This window comes from Leucopleurus acutus, assembly GCF_964270905.1.
Source record: "Leucopleurus acutus genome assembly, chromosome: X".
NCBI lineage: Eukaryota > Metazoa > Chordata > Mammalia > Artiodactyla > Delphinidae > Leucopleurus > Leucopleurus acutus.
The window spans coordinates 40935041-40954884 of NC_139148.1; the positions used below are offsets into that span (position 1 = coordinate 40935041).

The 19844-nt window shown below is 39.4% G+C and overlaps 1 protein-coding gene across 1 annotated transcript in view; it reads left to right on the plus strand.

The window, feature by feature from the left end:
• Positions 1-19844, plus strand: part of RP2 (RP2 activator of ARL3 GTPase) — a 50347-nt gene that overhangs the window by 16388 nt on the left and 14115 nt on the right. The window contains exons 2-3 of the mRNA XM_082864237.1: positions 9490-10155; positions 14878-14992. Coding sequence (XP_082720363.1) covers positions 9490-10155; positions 14878-14992 — 781 coding nt within the window. The remainder of the gene's footprint in view (positions 1-9489; positions 10156-14877; positions 14993-19844) is intronic.

A 19844-nucleotide genomic window follows, 5' to 3' on the forward strand; every position in this document is an offset into this window, starting at 1 on the left:
CTCTGGATTCCGCGCTTTCAGCCGCGGCTCGCGCCCGTCTCTGGAGTTCCTTTAAGCAGCGTTCTTAAACCCCTCTCCTCACGCCCCAGGAAACAAAGAGGGAAGGAAAAGTCTCCTGCCTCTTCGGCAGGTGCAGGCTTTTCCCCGGACTCCCTCCCGGCTAGCTGTGGTGCACTAACCCCTTCAGGCTATGTTCAAGCCGCCAACCCCAGTCCTCTCCCTGCGCTCCGGCCTCAGCTCGCAGCCCCGCCCGCCCCGGCGGGTGAGCAGACAAGCCTCTCGGGCTGGTGAGTGCCGGTCGGCACCGATCCTCTGTGCGGGAATCTCCCCGCTTTGCCCTCCGCACCCGTTGCTGTGCAGTCCTCCGCAGCTTCGAAGCTCCCCCCTCCGCCTCCCGCAGTCTCCGCCCGCGAAGGGGCTTCCTAGTGTGTGGAAACTTTTCCTCCTTCACAGCTCCCTCCCACTGGTGCAGGTCCCGTCCCTATTCTTTTGTCTCTGTTTTTTCTTTTGCCCTACCCATGTACGTGGGGAGTTTCTTGCCTTTTGGGAGGTCTGAGGTCTTCTGCCAGCCTTCAGTAGGTGTTCTGTAGGAGTTGTTCCACGTGTATATGTATTTCTGGTGTATCTGTGGGGAGGAAGGTGATCTCCGCGTCTTACTCTTCCGCCATCTTCCGCCTTCACTGAGAGCACGTACAATTTTTAAGGAGTTTCTGGTACAGTGAGAGAAACCATAAACTGAAGCTTGAAGATTCCCCTTGCTCATTGAGTTTGAGGCCTTGGTAGAGACAGGCCAACTCCTGGACTCCTTTTCCAAAAAACCTATTGGTGGCACTCTAGATCGTCTCACTCCCACTGTGGGAGGTAGACTGGTGCTGAGAAGACAAGCTGAAGAAGATCAGAGAACGTTTTTTATCCTCCTTAAGGCCTAAAGCAGAACCAACTTAAACCACTCTTGCATGTTCCTGAGTCGATCAAGATCCCATTAGCCTACTCCATGACCACATTCCCATCCCCTTCCACTGGCTCTACCAAGTGGAAGGCAGCCTCAGCCTCCTTTTACTGCAGGTAGGGACAGAAGAGTATGTAAAATGGAGAGACCCAGGACTGACATTAAAAGGAGTGCCTCTGCCTGGCTTTGTGTATAATTATCTTCCTACTCAGAAGTTGGCCAACTTGAACAGTGACCTAAGTGAATGTCCCTAAAAATACATTTCAGAGTCTGTCTTCTTTGGGGATGAAGTAGAGAGATGGGGTGTGGAGAAGTGTATAATCATCAATCTCAGTTATGCTTCATATTTGTTTATTCAAGAGATACCTGGAGACCACCTACTTCTGGTTATACTCTGAGGTAATGAAGATTAAGTAGTTAAAATGGGTTCAATAAGTATGTGTGCAGGGCCTCTATGGTGCCAGGCACTGTTCTAAGTGCTGGGGAAAACGGGTGAACAAAACAGATAATCCCTTCGCTCATGTAGTTTATGTTCTAATGGAGGGCAGCGGGGAGACTGACAATAAATACAGTTCATATATGGTGTGATAAAAAGAAGCTAAGTGCTTTGGAGAAAAATAAAGAAGGGTAAAGGGGTAATATTATTGGAGGAGGTGTTTCTGTTTTAAATAGATTGGTTATAGGATTCAAGTCCAAAGTTTTAGATACATAAGGGGATGTAGATTGGTATTTAATGTAATGTAGGTACTCAGAAAAAGGAGAGCAGGCTTCTGGTTGAAGGAACTGGAAAGCATCACAGGAAAAGTGTGACAGGTGGGCAAGTATAAGAACTAGGAGAAAGCCTTCTGGGCAAAGGAGAATCAGAGGGCATAGACAAGTTACAGCAAGTGTGTCAGATATACTGAAGAATAAAGTTCCCATAGCAGGGTGATAAGAGTTAGGACTAAAATGTGAGTTGATATCACATAGTAGTGACTTACATTGAAAGGTTTTCTAATGATGAACCATTTTTACACAACCTGCGACAAATCCAACTTGGTTGTGGTGCTTTCTCTTCTTCTAGGATTGATTTAATTGACAATTTTTTCAAAACATCTATAGGCATGAGTGAAATGGACCTAAAATTTTCTTTTGTTTATGTCTTTGTTTTTCTTATTTCTTGCTGGACAGACTAGTAGCATGAATTAGGACTGTTGCTTCTTTTTCTATTGTCTTTAAAGGTTTGCATAAAACTGGGATGAATAAAACTAGAATCTGCTTATAAAACCATCAGAGTCTTGTGTTTTCTTTGTGGGAACACTTTAGCCACTGCTTCTATTTCTTTAGTAGTAATAGCTTTTTATTTAAGCTTTTAACTTCTCAAATTCGCTGTGGTAAGTTATTTTTTAAGAGATGCATTCATTTCATGGACAAAATGTTTTTTAACTTGTTGGTATATAGTTGTTGTTTTTCTCTCTCTATTTTTTTTTTTTTTTTTTTTGCGGTACGCGGGCCTCTCACTGTTGTGGCCTCTCCCGTTGTGGAGCACAGGCTCCAGATGCGCAGGCTCAGTGGCCATGGCTCACTGGCCCAGCCGCTCCACGGCATGTGGGATCCTCCCAGACCGGGGCGTGAACCCGTGTCCCCTGCATCAGCAGGCAGACCCTCAACCACTGCGCCACCAGGGAAGCCCAGTTAGGTTGTTTATTCGAGATGTTTCCTGTTTCTTAAGGTGGGCTTGTATTGCTATAAACTTCCCTCTTAGAACTGCTTTTGCTGCATCCCATAGGTTTTGGGTCGTTGTGTCTCCACTGTCATTTGTTTCTAGGTATTTTTTTATTTCCTCTTTGATTTCTTCACTGATCACTTCGTTACTAAGTAGTGTATTGTTTAGCCTCCATGTGTTTGTATTGTTTACAGATCTTTTCCTGTAATTGATATCCAGTCTCATAGCGTTGTGGTCAGAAAAGATACTTGATACAATTTCAATTTTCTTAAATTTACCAAGGCTTCATTTGTTACCCAAGATATGATCTATCCTGGAGAATCTTCCATGAGCACTTGAGAAAAATGTGTATTCTGTTGTTTTTGGATGGAATATCCTATAAATATCAATTAAGTCCATCTTGTTTAATGTATCATTTAAAGCTTGTGTTTCCTTACTTAGTTTCATTTTGGATCATCTGTCCATGGGTGAAAGTGGGGTGTTAAAGTCCCCTACTATGAATGTGTTACTGTCGATTTCCCCTTTTATGGCTGTTAGTATTTGCCTTATGTATTGAGGTGCATAAATATTTACAATTGTTATATCTTCTTCTTGGATCGATCTCTTGATCATTATGTAGTGTCCTTCTTTATGTCTTATAAGAGTCATTATTTTAAAGTCTATTTTGTCTGATATGAGAATTGCTACTCCAGCTTTCTTTTGGTTTCCATTTACATGGAATATCTTTTTCCATCCCCTTACTTTCAGTCTGTATGTGTCTCTAGGTCTGAAGTGGGTCTCTTGTAGACAGCATATATAAGGGTCTTATTTTTGTATCCATTCAGCCAATCTGTGTCTTTTGGTGGGAGCATTTAGTCCATTTACATTTAAGGTAATTATCGATATGTATGTTCCTATTCCCGTTTTCTAAATTGTTTTGGGTTCGTTATTGTAGGTCTTTTCCTTCTCCTGTGGTTCTTGCCTAGAGAAGTTCCTTTAGCATTTGTTCTAAAGCTGGTTTGGTGGTGCTGAACTCTCTCAGCTTTTGCTTGTCTGTTAAGGTTTTAATTTCTCCATCAAATCTGAATGAGATCCTTGCTGGGTAGTGTAATCTTGGTTGCAGGTTTTTCTCCTTCATCACTTTAAATATGTCCTGCCACTCCCTTCTGGCTTGCAGAGTTTCTGCTGAGAGATCAGCTGTTAACCTTATGGGGATTCCCTTATGTGTTATTTGTTGTTTTTCCCTTGCTGCTTTTAATATGCTTTCTTTGTATTTAATTTTTCACAGTTTGATTAACATGTGTCTTGGCGTATTTCTCCTTGGATTTATCCTGTATGGGACTCTCTGTGCTTCCTGGACTTGATTAACTATTTCTTTTCCCATATTAGAGAAGTTTTCAACTATAATCTCTTCAAATATTTTCTCAGTCCCTTTCTTTTTCTCTTCTTCTTCTGGAACCCCTATAATTCGAATGTTGGTGCATTTAATGTTGTCCCAGAGGTCTCTGAGACTGTCCTCAGTTCTTTTCATTCTTTTTTCTTTATTCTGCTCTGCAGTAGTTATTTCCACTATTTTATCTTCCAGGTCACTTATCCATTCTTCTGCCACAGTTATTCTGCTATTGATCCCATTTAGAGTATTTTTCATTTCATTTATTGTCTTGTTCATCGTTGTTTGTTTCATCTTTACTTCTTTGAGGTCCTTGTTAAATGTTTCTTGCATTTTTTCCATTCTATTTCCAAGATTTTGGGTCATCTTTACTATCATTATTCTGAATTCTTTTTCAGGTAGACTGCCTATTTCCTCTTCATTTGTTAGGTCTGGTGGGTTTTTATCTTGCTCCTTCATCTTCTGTGTGTTTTTCTGTGTTCTCATTTTGCTTATCTTACTGTGTTTGGGGTCTCCTTTTTGCAGGCTGCAGGTTCGTAGTTCCCGTTGTTTTTGGTGCCTGTCCCCAGTGGCTAAGGTTGGTTCAGTGGGTTGTGTAGGCTTCCTGGTGGAGGGGACTAGTGCCTGTGTTCTGGTGGATGAGGCTGGATCTTGTCTCTCTGGTGGGCAGGTCCACGTCTGGTGGTGTGTTTTGGGGTGTCTCTGGACTTATTATGATTTTAGGCAGCCTCTCTGCTAATGGGTGGGGTTATGTTCCTCTTTTGCTAGTTGTTTGGCATAAGGTGTCCAGCACTGTAGCTTGCTGATCCTTGAGTGAAGCTTGTGCTGCCGTTGAGATGGAGATCTCTGGGAGATTTTCTCCATTTGATATTATGTGGAGCTGGGAGGTCTCTTGTTGGCCAGTGTCCTGAAGTTGGCTCTCCCACCTCAGAGGCACAGCACTGATTCCTGGCTGCAGCACCAAGAGCCTTTCATCCACAAGGCTCAGAGTAAAAGGGAGAAAAAGTAGAGAGGAAGAATTAGTAGAAGTAGGAAGAAAGAAAGGAAGGAAGGAAGGAAGAAAGAAGAAAGGAAGGAAAGAAGGAAAGAAAGAAAGGAGGGAGGGAGGGACGGTGGGAGGAAGGAAGGAAGGAGGGAAGGAAGGAAAAAATAAAGAAAGAAGATAAAGTAAAATATAAAGTTATTAAAGTAAAAAATAATTATTAAAAAAATTAAAAACAAAAAATGGACGGATAGATCCTTAGGACAAATGGTGGAAGCAAAGCTATACAGACAAAATCTCATACAGAAGCATACACATACACACTCACAAAAAGAGGAAAAGGGGAAAAAATCATAAATCTTGCTCTCAATGTCCACCTCCTCAATCATCAAGTTGATTGTGGAGCTTTAATCCGCTGCTTCTGAGGCTGCTGGGAGAGATTTCCCTTTCTCTTGTTTGTTCTCACAGCTCCCGGGGCTCAGCTTTGGATTTGGTCCCGCCTCTGCGTTTAGGTCGCCGGAGGGCGTCTGTTTTTCACTCAGAAAGGGCGGGGTTAAAGGAGCTGCTGATTCGGGGGCTCTGGCATACTCAGGCCGGGGGGAGGGAGGGGCACAGAGTGCGGGGCGAGCCTGCGGCGTCAGAGGCCGGCGTGCGTTCTCCCGGGGAAGTTGTTCCTGGATCCCGGGAACCTGGTAGTGGCGGGCTGCACAGACTCCCCGGAAGGGGGGTGTGGATAGTGACCTGTGCTCGCACACAGGCTTTTTGGTGGCGGCAGCAGCAGCCTTAGCGTCTCCTGCCCGTCTCTGGGGTCCGCGCTTTTAGCCGCGGCTCGCGCCCGTCTCTGGAGCTCCTTTAAGCAGCGCTCTTAATCCCCTCTCCTCGCGCACCAGGAAACAAAGAGGGAAGAAAAAGTCTCTTGCTTCTTCGGCAGCTCCAGACCTTTTCCCGGACTTCCTCTTGGCTAACTGTGGTGCACTAACCCCTTCAGGCTGTGTTCAGGCCGCCAACCCCAGTCCTCTCCCGGTGCTCCGACCAAAGCCCGAGCCTCAGCTCCCAGCCCCGCCCGCCCCGGCGGGTGAGCAGACAAGCCTCTCGGGCTGGTGAGTGCCGGTCGGCACCGATCCTCTGTGTGGGAATCTCTCCGCTTTGCCCTCCGCACCCCTTTTGCTGTGCTCTCCTCCGCGGCCCCGAAGCTTCCCCCCTCCGCCACCTGCAGTCTCCGCCCGTGAAGGGGCTCCTAGTGTGTGGAAACCTTTCCTCCTTCACAGCTCCCTCCCACTGGTGCAGGTCCCGTCCCTATTATTTTGTCTCTGTTTTTTCTTTTTTTCTTTTGCCCTACCCAGGTACGTGGGGAGTTTCTTGCCTTTGGGGAGGTCTGAGGTCTTCTGACAGCATTCAGTAGGTGTTCTGTAGGAGTTGTTCCACGTGTAGATGTATTTCTGGTGTATCTGTGGGGAGGAAGGTGATCTCTGCATCTTACTCTTCCGCCATCTTCCCCTCGTCCAGCACTGTGTTTTTAAAATTTTCAAATAGGCAAGGATTTTTTAAAGTATCTTTTGTTATTAACTTCTAATTTAATTGCGTCTTGGTCGCATATAATAATCTGTAACTTATCTAATATTTAAAATTTGTTGAGGCTTTCTTTATGATCTAGTACTAGTACATGATTTTTTTAAAAATCCTTCAATGTGTGCTTGAGAAAAAATGTGAGTATACTCTACTAGTTGTGTGCAGAACTCAAACTTATTCATTGTGTGGTTTGATCTCCTAGATCCTTGTTGATTTTTTTTTTTTTTTTGGTTCACTTGACCAATCAATACTTGAGAAGCAGCATTAGAAGAAACTCCTTAGATTTTAAGTTGCCAGTTCTGAGGATTTGGAGAGGTCCTGAACCACTGTCAAAATTAATCCCCACCCATTTTTCTCAGCTCTTCGCCAGCACAGGATTTCTGCCCTGCCCGGAATTTGCTCCCAGGGAAATCTGGACCAGAGGTCTGAGTCCTAGCAGGTGTACGGGAAGCATTGTTGTCTCAAGATTTGGGAAGGGGAGAAGCAATAGAAGAAATCTGAGTTTCCTTTTCTGTTTTCTGTTCCCACACCCACCACAGGGGTGTCTCATAGTTTCCCCTTTTCTTGGTGTTTTTCTTACTTGGTCCATTTGAGATTGATCTTGGATAATCGGGAGCCAGCCACTATGCTAGTTCAGTATCTTGATAGAGCCCAAACTGGAACACTGTACCTTTATATATGTGTGTCATCTGTAAAATCCTAGAAATGGAATAGCTTGAACACCTCTTCCCACATTAAACCTGTGCTGCCTCTTATATTTTCTTTTTTTTTTTTTTTTTTTGGTGTGTGGCACTACCAACATCCAATCACATAAACCAGAGCAGTGTTTCTTCAAACCTGTGGGTGGGATAATAGAAAATATTTGGGGTTTAACACAAAATAAGGGTAAGTATTATTTTGTGAAACTTTTCTTTCATTGGTATGTGTACATGTACAAATACTCATAAATACGTGTACTGGGCTGTGCTGGAGAATGTACTAATGTGAATTGTAGTCAAAAAGGTTGAAAAATACTGGACTAGATAACTAGGAATCATTTTTGACCCATCCTTCTGCCTTACCTCCTACAGCCATTGAATTACTAAATCGTCTGATTCTCCTTCCTCAGTATTTCTCAAATTCATTCCATCTTCCTCTTCCCTGCTAACCACTGCTCTAGTTCCAGCCCTTTCTGGATGACTGCAACTGCCTCTCCGATTCACACGCCACTTGTCATTATTCTTACCAGAACAATCTTCCTAAAATGTAAATTTTGCTTATTTAAATCATTCTGTGGTACCCCTTTGTCCACGGAGAACTTCCAAGCTTCATAATATGGCCCCTGCCTACCTCTCCAGCTTCATTTGCTCCCATTGCAGTATCACTGGTAACACCAAACCACGTTCACTTTTCCTCACACTCCCTGAAGAGTTTTATTTTATTTCATTCTTTCACTTTTGCCTGATGTGGGAAGGGAGGATCCTTTACTCCTACCCCTTTTACCTGGTGAACTTCAGCTTATTCATTCTCACTTTGCACAGGAAGTCTTACACCCCTACCTCCCCTGCGCCTGGTGTCCCTCCTCTGTATTTCCAGAATATTCTGAGCATCTCTCATTACACAGCCAGGTGGTTTTAAAATCATTTGTTTAGGTTAGTGTTCACTTCTTTTATGGAAAGAGTTGGTCATATTCATTTTGGTGCTTAAAACAATGTCTGGCTCCTATTGGGTGTTCAAATGGCTGAATGGCTGAATGAAGATCTAGAAAGTTAAAGTGCCTTTTTCATTCATGTTGCTCATAGGTGACAAAATTGAGACTAGAAAACTGTAACATCTATATTTTTGATCACTCTGCTACAGTTACTATTGATGACTGTACTAACTGTGTCTTTTATTGCTCATGCTACAGACCAATACTACTTCTAGTACATTGTGTAAAACTGATGAGTACAACATTTGTTGTGTAATACTGAATAAGTCACTTTAAGCTAGTTTGCTAACGATTAAGATGATTAAATTATCCTTTGTAAATAATCAAGTTTTTGTGTACTGTACCTATGGGAGCCTGTTTCTGGTACATGAATAGTTTTGTATGAAATTTAATATTCACAAAGAGGTTAAGACAGTGCAAGTAGATTTAAAAGTAATTTAGAAAAATCAAAATGGTCTTTTAATGACTATATTTTGAGAGGTCAGCTAAAATTTAAAAAATAATGTAACAGATTCCAGACACACTGTGCAAAAGATTCTGTGAGCTTTAGTTTAAAATGCCTAAAGATGGAAATGGTGAAATTTGAAAATTTTACATTGTAGAAGTAGCTCAGTAAATGTTTCAATCAAATTTGTAGATGCAAATTCTGACATATAGTGATTCTTGGGCCTTCAGGTGCTTCCATTTTCTGTAGCATATTGCAGAAATCAGTCAGGGTTTAGAAACTAAGACCTAGGCATCAATTTATGGAAAGATAGAGAAACATATTCCTATCTGGGTGTATTTCCAAGTTCAGAAGTTTTAAAGACACAGAAGTTTTTTAAAAGTGAAGCATCAGAAAAAGAAAAGACTCAAAGCTGAAATATTCCTTAATATCATCCAGTATGCTGTGTGTATGTATGAGAATTTCCCCAATTGTTTCCAAAATGTACTTTTACAGTTGATATGTTAAAACAGGATCCAACAATGTCCACACATCATTTGGTTGGTATGTCCTGAGTCTTTCTTTATCTATAACAGTTTCCTCTCCCTTTCTTCCCCTCATGCCTTTTATGTATTTATTTTTAAAAAGTTTTTTGTCCTGCTCATTTTCTTATTATGTCGCAAAGTCAGTAAGAGTTGGAACATTATTTTAGCAATAAAAATCGTTCCTGACTCCCAATAGACAATTAATGTTTGCTGAATAATGTCAATAATACTCAAGGTCTGTGTTTTGTTCCTGCAGGTTGATCCGAAAGACTACATGTTCAGTGGACTGAAGGATGAAACAGTAGGTCGCTTACCTGGGAAAGTGGCAGGACAACAGTTTCTCATTCAAGACTGTGAGAACTGTAACATCTATATTTTTGATCACTCTGCTACAGTTACTATTGATGACTGTACTAACTGTGTCATTTTTCTGGGACCGGTGAAAGGCAGTGTGTTTTTCCGGAATTGCAGAGATTGCAAGTGTGCATTAGCCTGCCAACAGTTTCGTGTGCGGGATTGTAGAAAGCTGGAAGTCTTTTTGTGCTGTGCCACTCAGCCCATTATTGAGTCTTCCACGAATATCAAGTTTGGCTGTTTTCAATGGTACTACCCTGAATTAGCTTTCCAGTTCAAAGATGCAGGGCTCAGTATCTTCAATAATACCTGGAGTAACATTCATGACTTTACACCTGTGTCAGGAGAACTCAATTGGAGCCTTCTTCCAGAAGATGCTGTCATTCAGGACCATGTTCCTCTACCTACTACCGAAGAGCTCAAAGCTGTCCGCCTTTCCACAGAAGCCAGTAGAAGTATCGTTCCAGTGTCCCGGGGTCAGAGACAGAAGAACAGTGATGAGTCATGCTTAGTGGTATTATTTGCTGGTGATTATACTATCGCAAATGCCAGGAAACTAATTGATGAGGTAAGGAGAAGAGAGAGAAGAGAAACAGACATACACCTACATAGAAACACACCACTTTCTGGAGAGCGTCCATTCTTTTCAAATTGGCTATTAGAAATACAGGCAATCCTTAAATTATAGTCCTCTGCCCCCTACAGATTTATCTGCAAGCTAGTTGCTTAGGCCTCAAATACTTTCCCAAAGAAACTTTTTAAAAACAATTCAATTCAGGAAGCATCTGTTAAACACTCATTATGTGCAGGTTACTCTGTCACCATCTTTCATTGATTATAGGATGCACCTTTGTTTTCCACAGTTTTGCTTCTCTGAAATGCATCTTACAATTGATGGCAGTTTAGAGCTGATGAAATATATGCTGGGAGTGGAGATAAATAGACAAAATTCTCTACCCTCAAAGAACTTCCATTCTTTATCATAACTGATTTCCATGGGAGCTCACAAAAGTAGTACTGCAAAGTAAAGCGTGACCTTTTATAATTATTTAGTGGGGAAATTTATTTGGAGTTTTTAACTGTTTAAGGTGTGGGGAAGGCATTTAGGCATACAACTTTTGGAGCCCGTTTTGACTAAGAGCAACCTCCACATTACTTTCCTTTGCCCTATTGCCATGAAGAGGAAGTTGGTGTGAAACAATGAGGTGGCAGCTGCGACAGCAGAGATTGTGGACTCATGAGCAGGGGCTTTTAGTGCTTTCAGGAGTAGAGAAGTGTTCTTTGAATAGCAGCTTTCACTTGAAAAATAAATGGGGATGTGGAGGTTAGGGGCTCCAGAAGCAGCAGTTCCTCCAGTGGGGAGGCAGCAGTAGGATGTATTGATTAGTCATTAATCAGGCTTTCTTCAGAAAGAGTCTGTTTGAATTTAAAAATCAAACTTCCAGAAATGTAGAGGTGAATGGAAAACTCTCTTTGAATGGATTTTTTTTTAAGTTGTAACACTTCTGTCAAAAGGAACGGTTTTAGAAAAAAAAAAAAACTAGAAAAATGACCATCTCTCTGTAGCTTATACATTCTACAATGTAGAAAACCCATGTCTGAAATCCACAAAGTATATCTGAGGTCCAGTTTTAAAAACAATAGAAGCCAAGTATAATCTTAAGACTTTGATATTTTCTTTCTTGATTATGCCAATCTGATAAAAATGTGCTATGGATCTGGTGAGATATAGAAAAAGTGCTCTGGCCTTTGAGCTATCTAATCACATGTTAATCCAACAACTGAGAGGTAAACATTTTCATTATACTGTATGGTGATTTTTTAAAAAATCTACATACAGTTTTCAAGAGAGGTAATTATTCAGGTTAAACTCCTTTTTGGTAGATAATGAGGAGAGGACATAAAGAATGTACAGTATGTTTAAAGAAAAAAGCCATCAAAACAAACACTGTCATTCTTCATGAGTCATCAGATGTCCTTAACCTTTTAACTTTTGATATCTGTTGTACAAAATGGCACCGTTGTGTGCACTTTTTGCAATATGACCAGGAAGAGTGATGTTCTTTAGATGTCCTTCTGGATTACAAAATAATTTAAATAAAAATCCAGCAATAACAGTAACAAAAATGATGACAATAATAATAGCTAACAGTTAATATAGTGTTTATTATACGTCAGGTGACTGTTGTACAGTATTTAAGTGAATTAACTCACTTAATTCAGGAATAACCTATGAAATAGGTGCCATTGTTTCTCTTTATACAGATAAGAAAAATGAGCCACAGAGAAGGTAAGTAACTTGCAAAAGGTCACTTGCTGGTAAGTAGCAGAGCCATGATTTAAATCCAGGCAGTTTGGCTTTGTAGGCCATAGTCTTAACCCTTAAGCATGATGCTATTATGCTGTCTCAGTGGTAAAGGAAAGTTGATAAATGCCTGGTGGAGCTGGAATGTGACCGAAAGTGTGTGGAGGCAAGGCAGATACTACCCTCCAGCCTAGAAGGAAAAACCCTGGGACTTTTTGGCTAGAGTTATCCTGACTAATTCTGAAATCACAGAATTAAGAGAACAAAAAGAAGAAAATGCTAAGTACATGTGAAGAGGGTATCACAGCGTGCTGAAAGACCGGTAAGTTACATATCAAGAGAGCGATTACATATTTTTTTAAAAGTGAAGCTCAAGTTCCCTGGAAAATATGTGTAGAAGCTAGTTAATGCTGAGACAGAAAAAAATGAAACTTGAGTCTTTTCTCGTATCATAACACAAATGTCTTAGAACAGCTTAGACTGGAACTGTGATTGCTAACTCTGGTTTTGTTAAACCCTAGGAGTAGCACAGAATTTTGTTTCATAGTGTTTTCATAAATTAAACATATCATAATGATTTTTTAAGGTAGGAAGTGTAAAACTTGAGAGAGTAGGAAGTCCAGAAAAACTGGGTAAACCAGAAAGTACATTCCATAGGAGTCAAGAGAAGTTACTAGGCCTCGGTTTTCTTACCTAAAGATCAGATTTCTTGCTGCCTCTTAACTATATCACAGATAAGCACAGGATAAATTAAAGTATTTGGAATTGTTTGGAAGTATTGTATAACTTAAAGTTGTATAACTTATTGTATATTAACATATACATGTATACATGTATATGTATATTAATATATAACTTATTATATATTAAAGTTGGGTAGTTACCTCTATTTTCAAGTCTTTAAAAGTAGGGGCTTCCCTGGTGGCGCAGTGGTTGGGAGTCCGCCTGCTGATGCAGGGGACACGCGTTCATGCCCCGGTCCGGGAAGGTCTCACATGTTGCGGGGCATTTGGGCCCGTGAGCCATGGCCGCTGGGCCTGCGCGTCCGGAGCCTGTGCTCCGCAACGGGAGAGGCCACAGCAGTGAGAGGCCCACGTACCGCTAAAAAAAAAAAAAAAAAAAAAAGCTTAAAAGTAGAAGAATTTTCATGAAAAAGAGTCTCTTCACATGTCTGCAGTGAAATATCGAAGTAAATATACTAGTTTCATAGTTCATTGTTTTTAGGTAACAGTGTTTTGAATTAATCATCTTACTTTTGTCAGTTTATGTGTCTGACTATAAAATGAGAGGTATTGGGCAGTCTAGAGAATTAGAAACAGATGTGGGATTGTTTCTGATAATTTAAGTAACTTTGCAGTCATTATCTGGCAGTGATGTTTATATAATTTTCTGCTACATTTTTATGGATGTTTCTCTTTTTCTGAGGCAGCATTGAGGGCTCTGGAAAAGGATTTGAGTTTGAATCCAATTTGATGAAATGGTATGGAATAACGTAGCCATAGAATGAAATACTATCAACCATTAAAACTGATTTTATAGTAGAATAGTTGGAAAATGTTCACAACCAAGTAAGTGAAAATTTGTAGAATACTACGTATCTGTTTTTTTTTAAAGTAGAGAAGTCTGGAGAGTTATATATACTAAAATGTTGACAGTTGTGGTTCTTTTTAGGAAGTGGATTAGGAGCAGGGTTTTCTTTTCTTGTTCATAGCCCTATGGATTTTACATAAAACATGTATTATTTCTGTAATGGAGGAAAACGAAAACCGGAAGGGTAAAAGGAAGTATGCCAGGACTTCCCTGGTGGTCCAGTGGTTAGGACTCCGCGCTTCCACTGCAGGGGCCACGAGTTCCATCCCTGGTTAGGGGAACTAAGACTAAGATCCCACAAGCCACACAGCGTGGCCAAAAAAAAGGAAGTATACCTATATAGCAGTGGCATCTTTGAGTGGTAGCACTTTGGTTGATATTTCTTTGTTTCTGTTTTTTATTTTTTAAATGTTTAAAAAAATAAATGTTCTGTATTGAGCCTATTTGTTACTTTTATAATTAAAAACTCAATAGGCTTTAATTGGTTGAATCGCTTTGCATTTTTAAAAAATACTTTCATAATTATTTTAAAAATTAATGTATACTCATTGTAGAGAACTGTAGAAATAAAGAAGAGTAGAAATAAGTTTAAAAATCATCCATAATGTGCTGTACCTTGAATTGTCTTTGTAGGAATAGTTTTAATTTATTTAGTCTGTAATCAGTTTAATTGGGTTCAAATCACAGCTCTGTCCCTTAATAGTTGTGTGACCATGGGCAGATTTCTTAACCACTCTGTGCTTTAGTTTCTCATCTGTAAAATGAGAGTAATAATAATACCTGCCTCGTGAGAGGATTAAACGTGTTTTACATGTAGAACACATAAAACTGCCTGGCACATAGTAAGTACTCCATAAAGGTATTCTAGCGTTATTGTGCTATACTATATAAATTTGAATCATGCTTTTTAAAATTAACAGTATTATATAAGCTTTCCCCCTTTTATCATTTGTTACATTTAACAAACTATGGTATTTTATCTTGTGAATGTACCATACTTTAGTTAATGATTCTCCTCTCACTGGACAGTATCACCAAACTAAAGCTTCTGTTAGTTTCAGTCAACAAAATTTTTTTAATAAAGTTTAAAATTTTGAGGGCTAATTTACATTTATTTGACCCTTAATTGTAACAGTAGGCAGTACTAATTCTTTTTTTTTAACATCTTTATTGGAGTGGCAGTACTAATCCTTAATCAGAACCACCCATCTGGAAGAAAGAATCTTGTGTATGTGAAAACTTGTTTATAGCAAACACTCTGAATTAATTACAGTTACAACTAAAACAAAAATCAGAGCACTGTGTTACATTTTATACAGAAAAATTGTAGAATAGGAAAATATTGTTTTAGTCTCAGGTCATTTTAAAATGTAAATGAAATTTTATTTCCCACAGCTGGTTGGTAAAGGCTTTTTCCTGGTTCAGACAAAGGAGGTATCAATGAAAGCTGAAGATGCTCAAAGGGTTTTTCGGGAAAAAGCACCTGACTTCCTTCCTCTTCTGAACAAAGGTACCTTCTGGATGATTGGTATACTTTTGTGGTTTTTCCCTTGACCTGCTGATTTGATTTACTCTTGCCTTTAGTATTTCTCTTACATTGTCTTCTCTTTGTCATTTGTTTTATGTTTTTCCTATTACTATTCAGAAATGTCAAAATTTCACATCATTCGAAAAGCCATATGTAATCACCTAGAAATTAGGCATTAGGTTTTTTTTCCCCTGTTCTGTCACCTTCGTTCTTGAAAGTCACATTTTATTATTTTAAATTATTTTATTATTATTATTGTACTATAGTGAGTGACCATTTCCTTCTCCCTGCCCAGAGTTACAAAGCACTTGATAAGGATTCTTTCTGCCTTCAGTGTGCTTTGACCATACTGGAAAAGGAATAAGAAATATAAATAAAACAGTATACTATTCTGTGTATTTAACATGATCTGATTAAGTTGTCAGATACCGGAAATATGTCTACAAACAGAGAAACTAGAGTTCCTGTGCCCTCCTGAAGTGTTGCTATTTGCCTCTATGTATTCTAGAAGACAGAGTACCGTTCATCTATTAGGGCAGGGACATTTTTTGCTCTAGGCTCATCAGGCTTTTCTTGACTGGCCTGAGCAAATATATATGGTAATAGGTAATGCTGATTGGATATACCCTAGAAGGAAGGCACATCTGCATTTACATGCTCTTTATGTATAAATAAGTTGTAATAAACTGCAAAAACCTGTATGAAAATATTGGAGGATTGTTAGGATAACTTTAATAACTAATGCTGGGTGCAATTCGGCCCTTAAGTAGTAATACAGTATTTCATATACCTTAGTGGTTATTCTAGTAGTACCAAGGACTGGCTCCAACCAGTGCATGAATCTATCCCAGATCATATATAGGAAATTATGACCCGGCTCCTTTGATGCAGCCATTTTGATATGGGAAAATTTGATGAAACCTTGGAAACAAATCTTTAAACTCTCAGCAGCTTTCAGAAACTGAATTAAGTAATAAGTGTGTGTAATAGACATCCTAAAGTGTGAGGATTAGGGATGAAGTGAGCATATGAGTAGGCCTAAATTAATGATTTATATACTTGTGTGATGTTAGTGAAGCGGTTTCACAGAATTGCTCCAACCCAGCCATAATATGTGTTTAAGTCACATAACATTCCACATGGAAGAAATAAAATGTTCTGTTCCTGAAAAAAGTAGAACCAAAACCAATGGACAGATGTTATAGGAATTTCAGCAAATAAATATCATATAAACAGCTTTTAAAACCAGAGATGTCCATAGGAAGTGGTCAAAGACTAATGAAGTTATATCAAAAGGTCACAGGAGCCAGCTTGAAGGAGTCTCAAGAAGTGTCCACTGGCCAAATTTGGGTCAATTTGAGCATCAAAAACAATAATGAAGGGAATTGATTAAACAACAATAGAAATCCATGCATCCATAGTGATAATGAAAAAGAGGGGAGAGGAAATTGGCACTGAACTATGGACCAGCGTGCCCAGCCAGCTTGGAATCTACCTAACTATATGGTCTACACGGATATCATGAATGACTGCTAGACATTCCCACGATCTAGAAGCTTCCTATCCTCTATTAAGAGAGGCACTCTTCCATTAGCTTGAAATGACCCTTTCTCCAGGACCCCAAATTGGCTCACAGTAATAATCAGTTTCTCATCTAAGTAGTCACAGATCTTGTTTAAAATTTGTTTTTATAATCTGAGAAATATCTCCATAAAACTCATCAGCCCATGCTTTTTATCTAATTTGAAAAATCAACAGTATTGAATGTATTCAGTTAATAAATGTGTATTAAGCACCAAAAAAAGGGGGGCGGGGTAGAGGGAATAAGGAAAGCTCTTCTGCTCTTTATAGAATACTCTGAGCTAATAAACGTAGAAGGAATGATAGACTTCAGAAATCACCATTTTCTAACCCCTGTTGTAATAATTAATTCAGACAAAGGTTATCAGTGGATGCTAAAACTATTGGGGTAAAAGTTGATAAAAAGTAGGATACTTATACATTCTAATTCAAATGGGAAGTATACCTTTAGAGCAGAGATTTGATGATCATCACACTAACCCAGTGATCAAACTTAGCATCACTGATGGCAGGGCAGCCTGACATTGTATTTCTCCTAATGTGATGCAATGAGAAATACACATCATCATCTATGAAGTATTCTTGCCAAAAATATTTTACCTGAATCTAATCGAGCCAAGACTTAATTTCTGGTTTATAGGAAAGAAAGGAAATCTGGAGACATGTTAAATGACACCATGAGGAAACTGAAACAAATCAAAAATAGAAGACATTTTACAAGATAACTGGCTAGGACTCTTCAGACAATGTCCTGGAAGACAAAAACAATGGGGGACTGTTCTGGATTAAAAGAAACCTAACAATTAAATACAAGGAGTGAACCTTAATTGGATTTTGGGTTAGGGTGGGGTGAACTATAAAGCTGTAGAAGTCATTTTGGGGACAACTGGGGAAGTTTGAGGATGATATTTTGGAATTATTGTTGTATCCTTAAGTATGATAGTGGTACTGTGGTTACATAGGAGATGCATGCTGAAGTGTTATGATGTCTGCTATTTTCAAGTGGCTCAGCAAAACAAAAAAGTGTGTGTGTTTGTGCATGTCTGTGTGTGCATGTGTGTATATGTGTATAGTGTGTGGCAAAGCAAATGTGGCCAAATGTTAACATTTGATGGGTGTAAGTGAAGAGCAAATGGATGTTTGTTATTCTTTCAACTTTTCTACAATGTTTGGAATTTTTCAAAAGAAAAATTGGGGGAAAATTTTAAGCTGCCCAATAGTGCATTGATTGATGTGGAATAATGAGCAGGCTGTCTGTGGAGATATTCCAGCAGGTGTTGGATGGATTGGGTCCTTATGTAAAAGTGGCCATCAGTCATTCTGAGGAGAGTTTCTCAGCTTCAGCACTGTTGACATTTTAGATATTCTTTGCTGTGGTGGGCTGTCTTGTACATTATAGGATGTTTAGCAGCATCTCTGGCCTCTACTGCCTAGGTACCAATAGCACACTGCCCCAGTTATGGCAACCAAAAATGTTTCCAGACATTGCCAAATGCCCCGTGGCGGACAAAATTGCTCCCAGTTGCAAACCACTGTTCTTAGCAGGGGGATGCACTTATTCTTTTGAAAATTCACTTTTATTTCAAATAGTTTATACTTTAGAGTCTCTAAGTTTTCCTCTTCAGTTAAAGTAGTCATAATTATTTCCTTTCAATTAATGAAGCTATTTGACAGCCAAATGAGAGAATTCGTTGTGTTTTTCATCTTGAGAATCTTCCAAATCTGACTGATACTCAGAACTGTCTGGGGTGCTGTTAAAGATTTAAATTTCCACCTCCCACCCCAGAAAGACTGATTCAAATATCTCTGAGATATTCCCTTAGAATCTGCATTTTAAAAAGTTCCCCAGATGGTTCTGATGATTAGTCAGATTTGGGTTCCTTTGTTTTAGAGGGTCATTCATTCATTTATTCAACAAACATAGATGAGATCTGAGAAGTAGTAAAAGAGGAATCAGATTATATAGGGCCTTGTAGGCCACTGTAGAGACTGTGGCTTCTAGTTTGAGTGAGATGAGAATCTACTAGACATTTTTGTTTTAAAATAAACTCTTTATATTGGAATAATTTTAGATTTTCAGAAAAATTGCAAAGGTAGTACAGAGAGTTTTGAAACTCACCTTCCTCTTATGTTAACATAAGCATGATACATTTGTTGAAACTAAGGAATTTACATGGGTAAAATACTATTTACTCAAACTATAAACTTTATTCAAATTTCACTGGGTTTTTTTCACTTATGTCCTTTTTCTGTTCCAGAATTCAATCCAAGATCCCACATTGCATTTAGTCATCATATCTCCTTAATCTCTTCTAATCTGTGACAGTTCCTTAGTCTTTCCTTGTTTTTCATAACCTTGAAATATTCGAGCAGTATTGGTAAGTTATTTTGTAGAATGTCCCTCAGTTTGCGTTTGTCTGGTGTTTTCTCTGGTTAGACTGGGGTTATGGGTTTTGGAGAAGAGGTGAAGTGCCCTTCTCATCACGTCACATCACATCACATCATAGGGCACATGATAGCAACATGACTTAATGCTGATGATGTTGACCTTAGTGACTTGGTTCAGGTGGTATCTGCCAGGTTTCTTGAACACTGTAAATTTCCTTTTTTCCCCTTTCTATACTCTTTGGAAGTTCTTTCTGTGGTCTTTGGAAGTTGAGTCACTAAGACCAGTCTACACTCAAGGAGAGGGAATTAAGCTCCACCTCCTAGAGAGGGGAGTATCTACATACATTATTTGGAATTCTGTAAGAAAGATTTGTCCCTTCTCTCCCATTTATTTATTCAGTCATTTATGTCTATCAGTAGGGACTCATAGATATGTATTTTATTCTTTGGGTTATAGTCCAATACTATCAAATTGTTCCAGTTTAGCCTTTGGGAGCTCTTTTAGGTTAGTTCCTCTGTCTCTTTGACAATGCATTTTATTTCTTTTTCTTGCATTATTATGTTGGCTAGGACTTCCACTATTATGCTATGTAGAATAGTGAGAAGAGGACATCCTTGCCCTGTTTCTGATCTCAGGGTGAAAGTGTTCAGTCTTACCATTAAGAATGATGGTAGTTGTAGATTTTTCATACATACCTTTTATTAGACTGAGGGAGTTTCATTCTATTCATGGTTTGTTGAGGGCTTTTTTTGTTTTTGGGGGTTTTCTTGGCTGTGTCAGTTCTTAGTTGCAGGAAGTGGGATCTTTTCGTTGCGGTGCACGGGCTCTTCATTGCAGTACATGGGCTTCTCTCTAGTTGTGGTG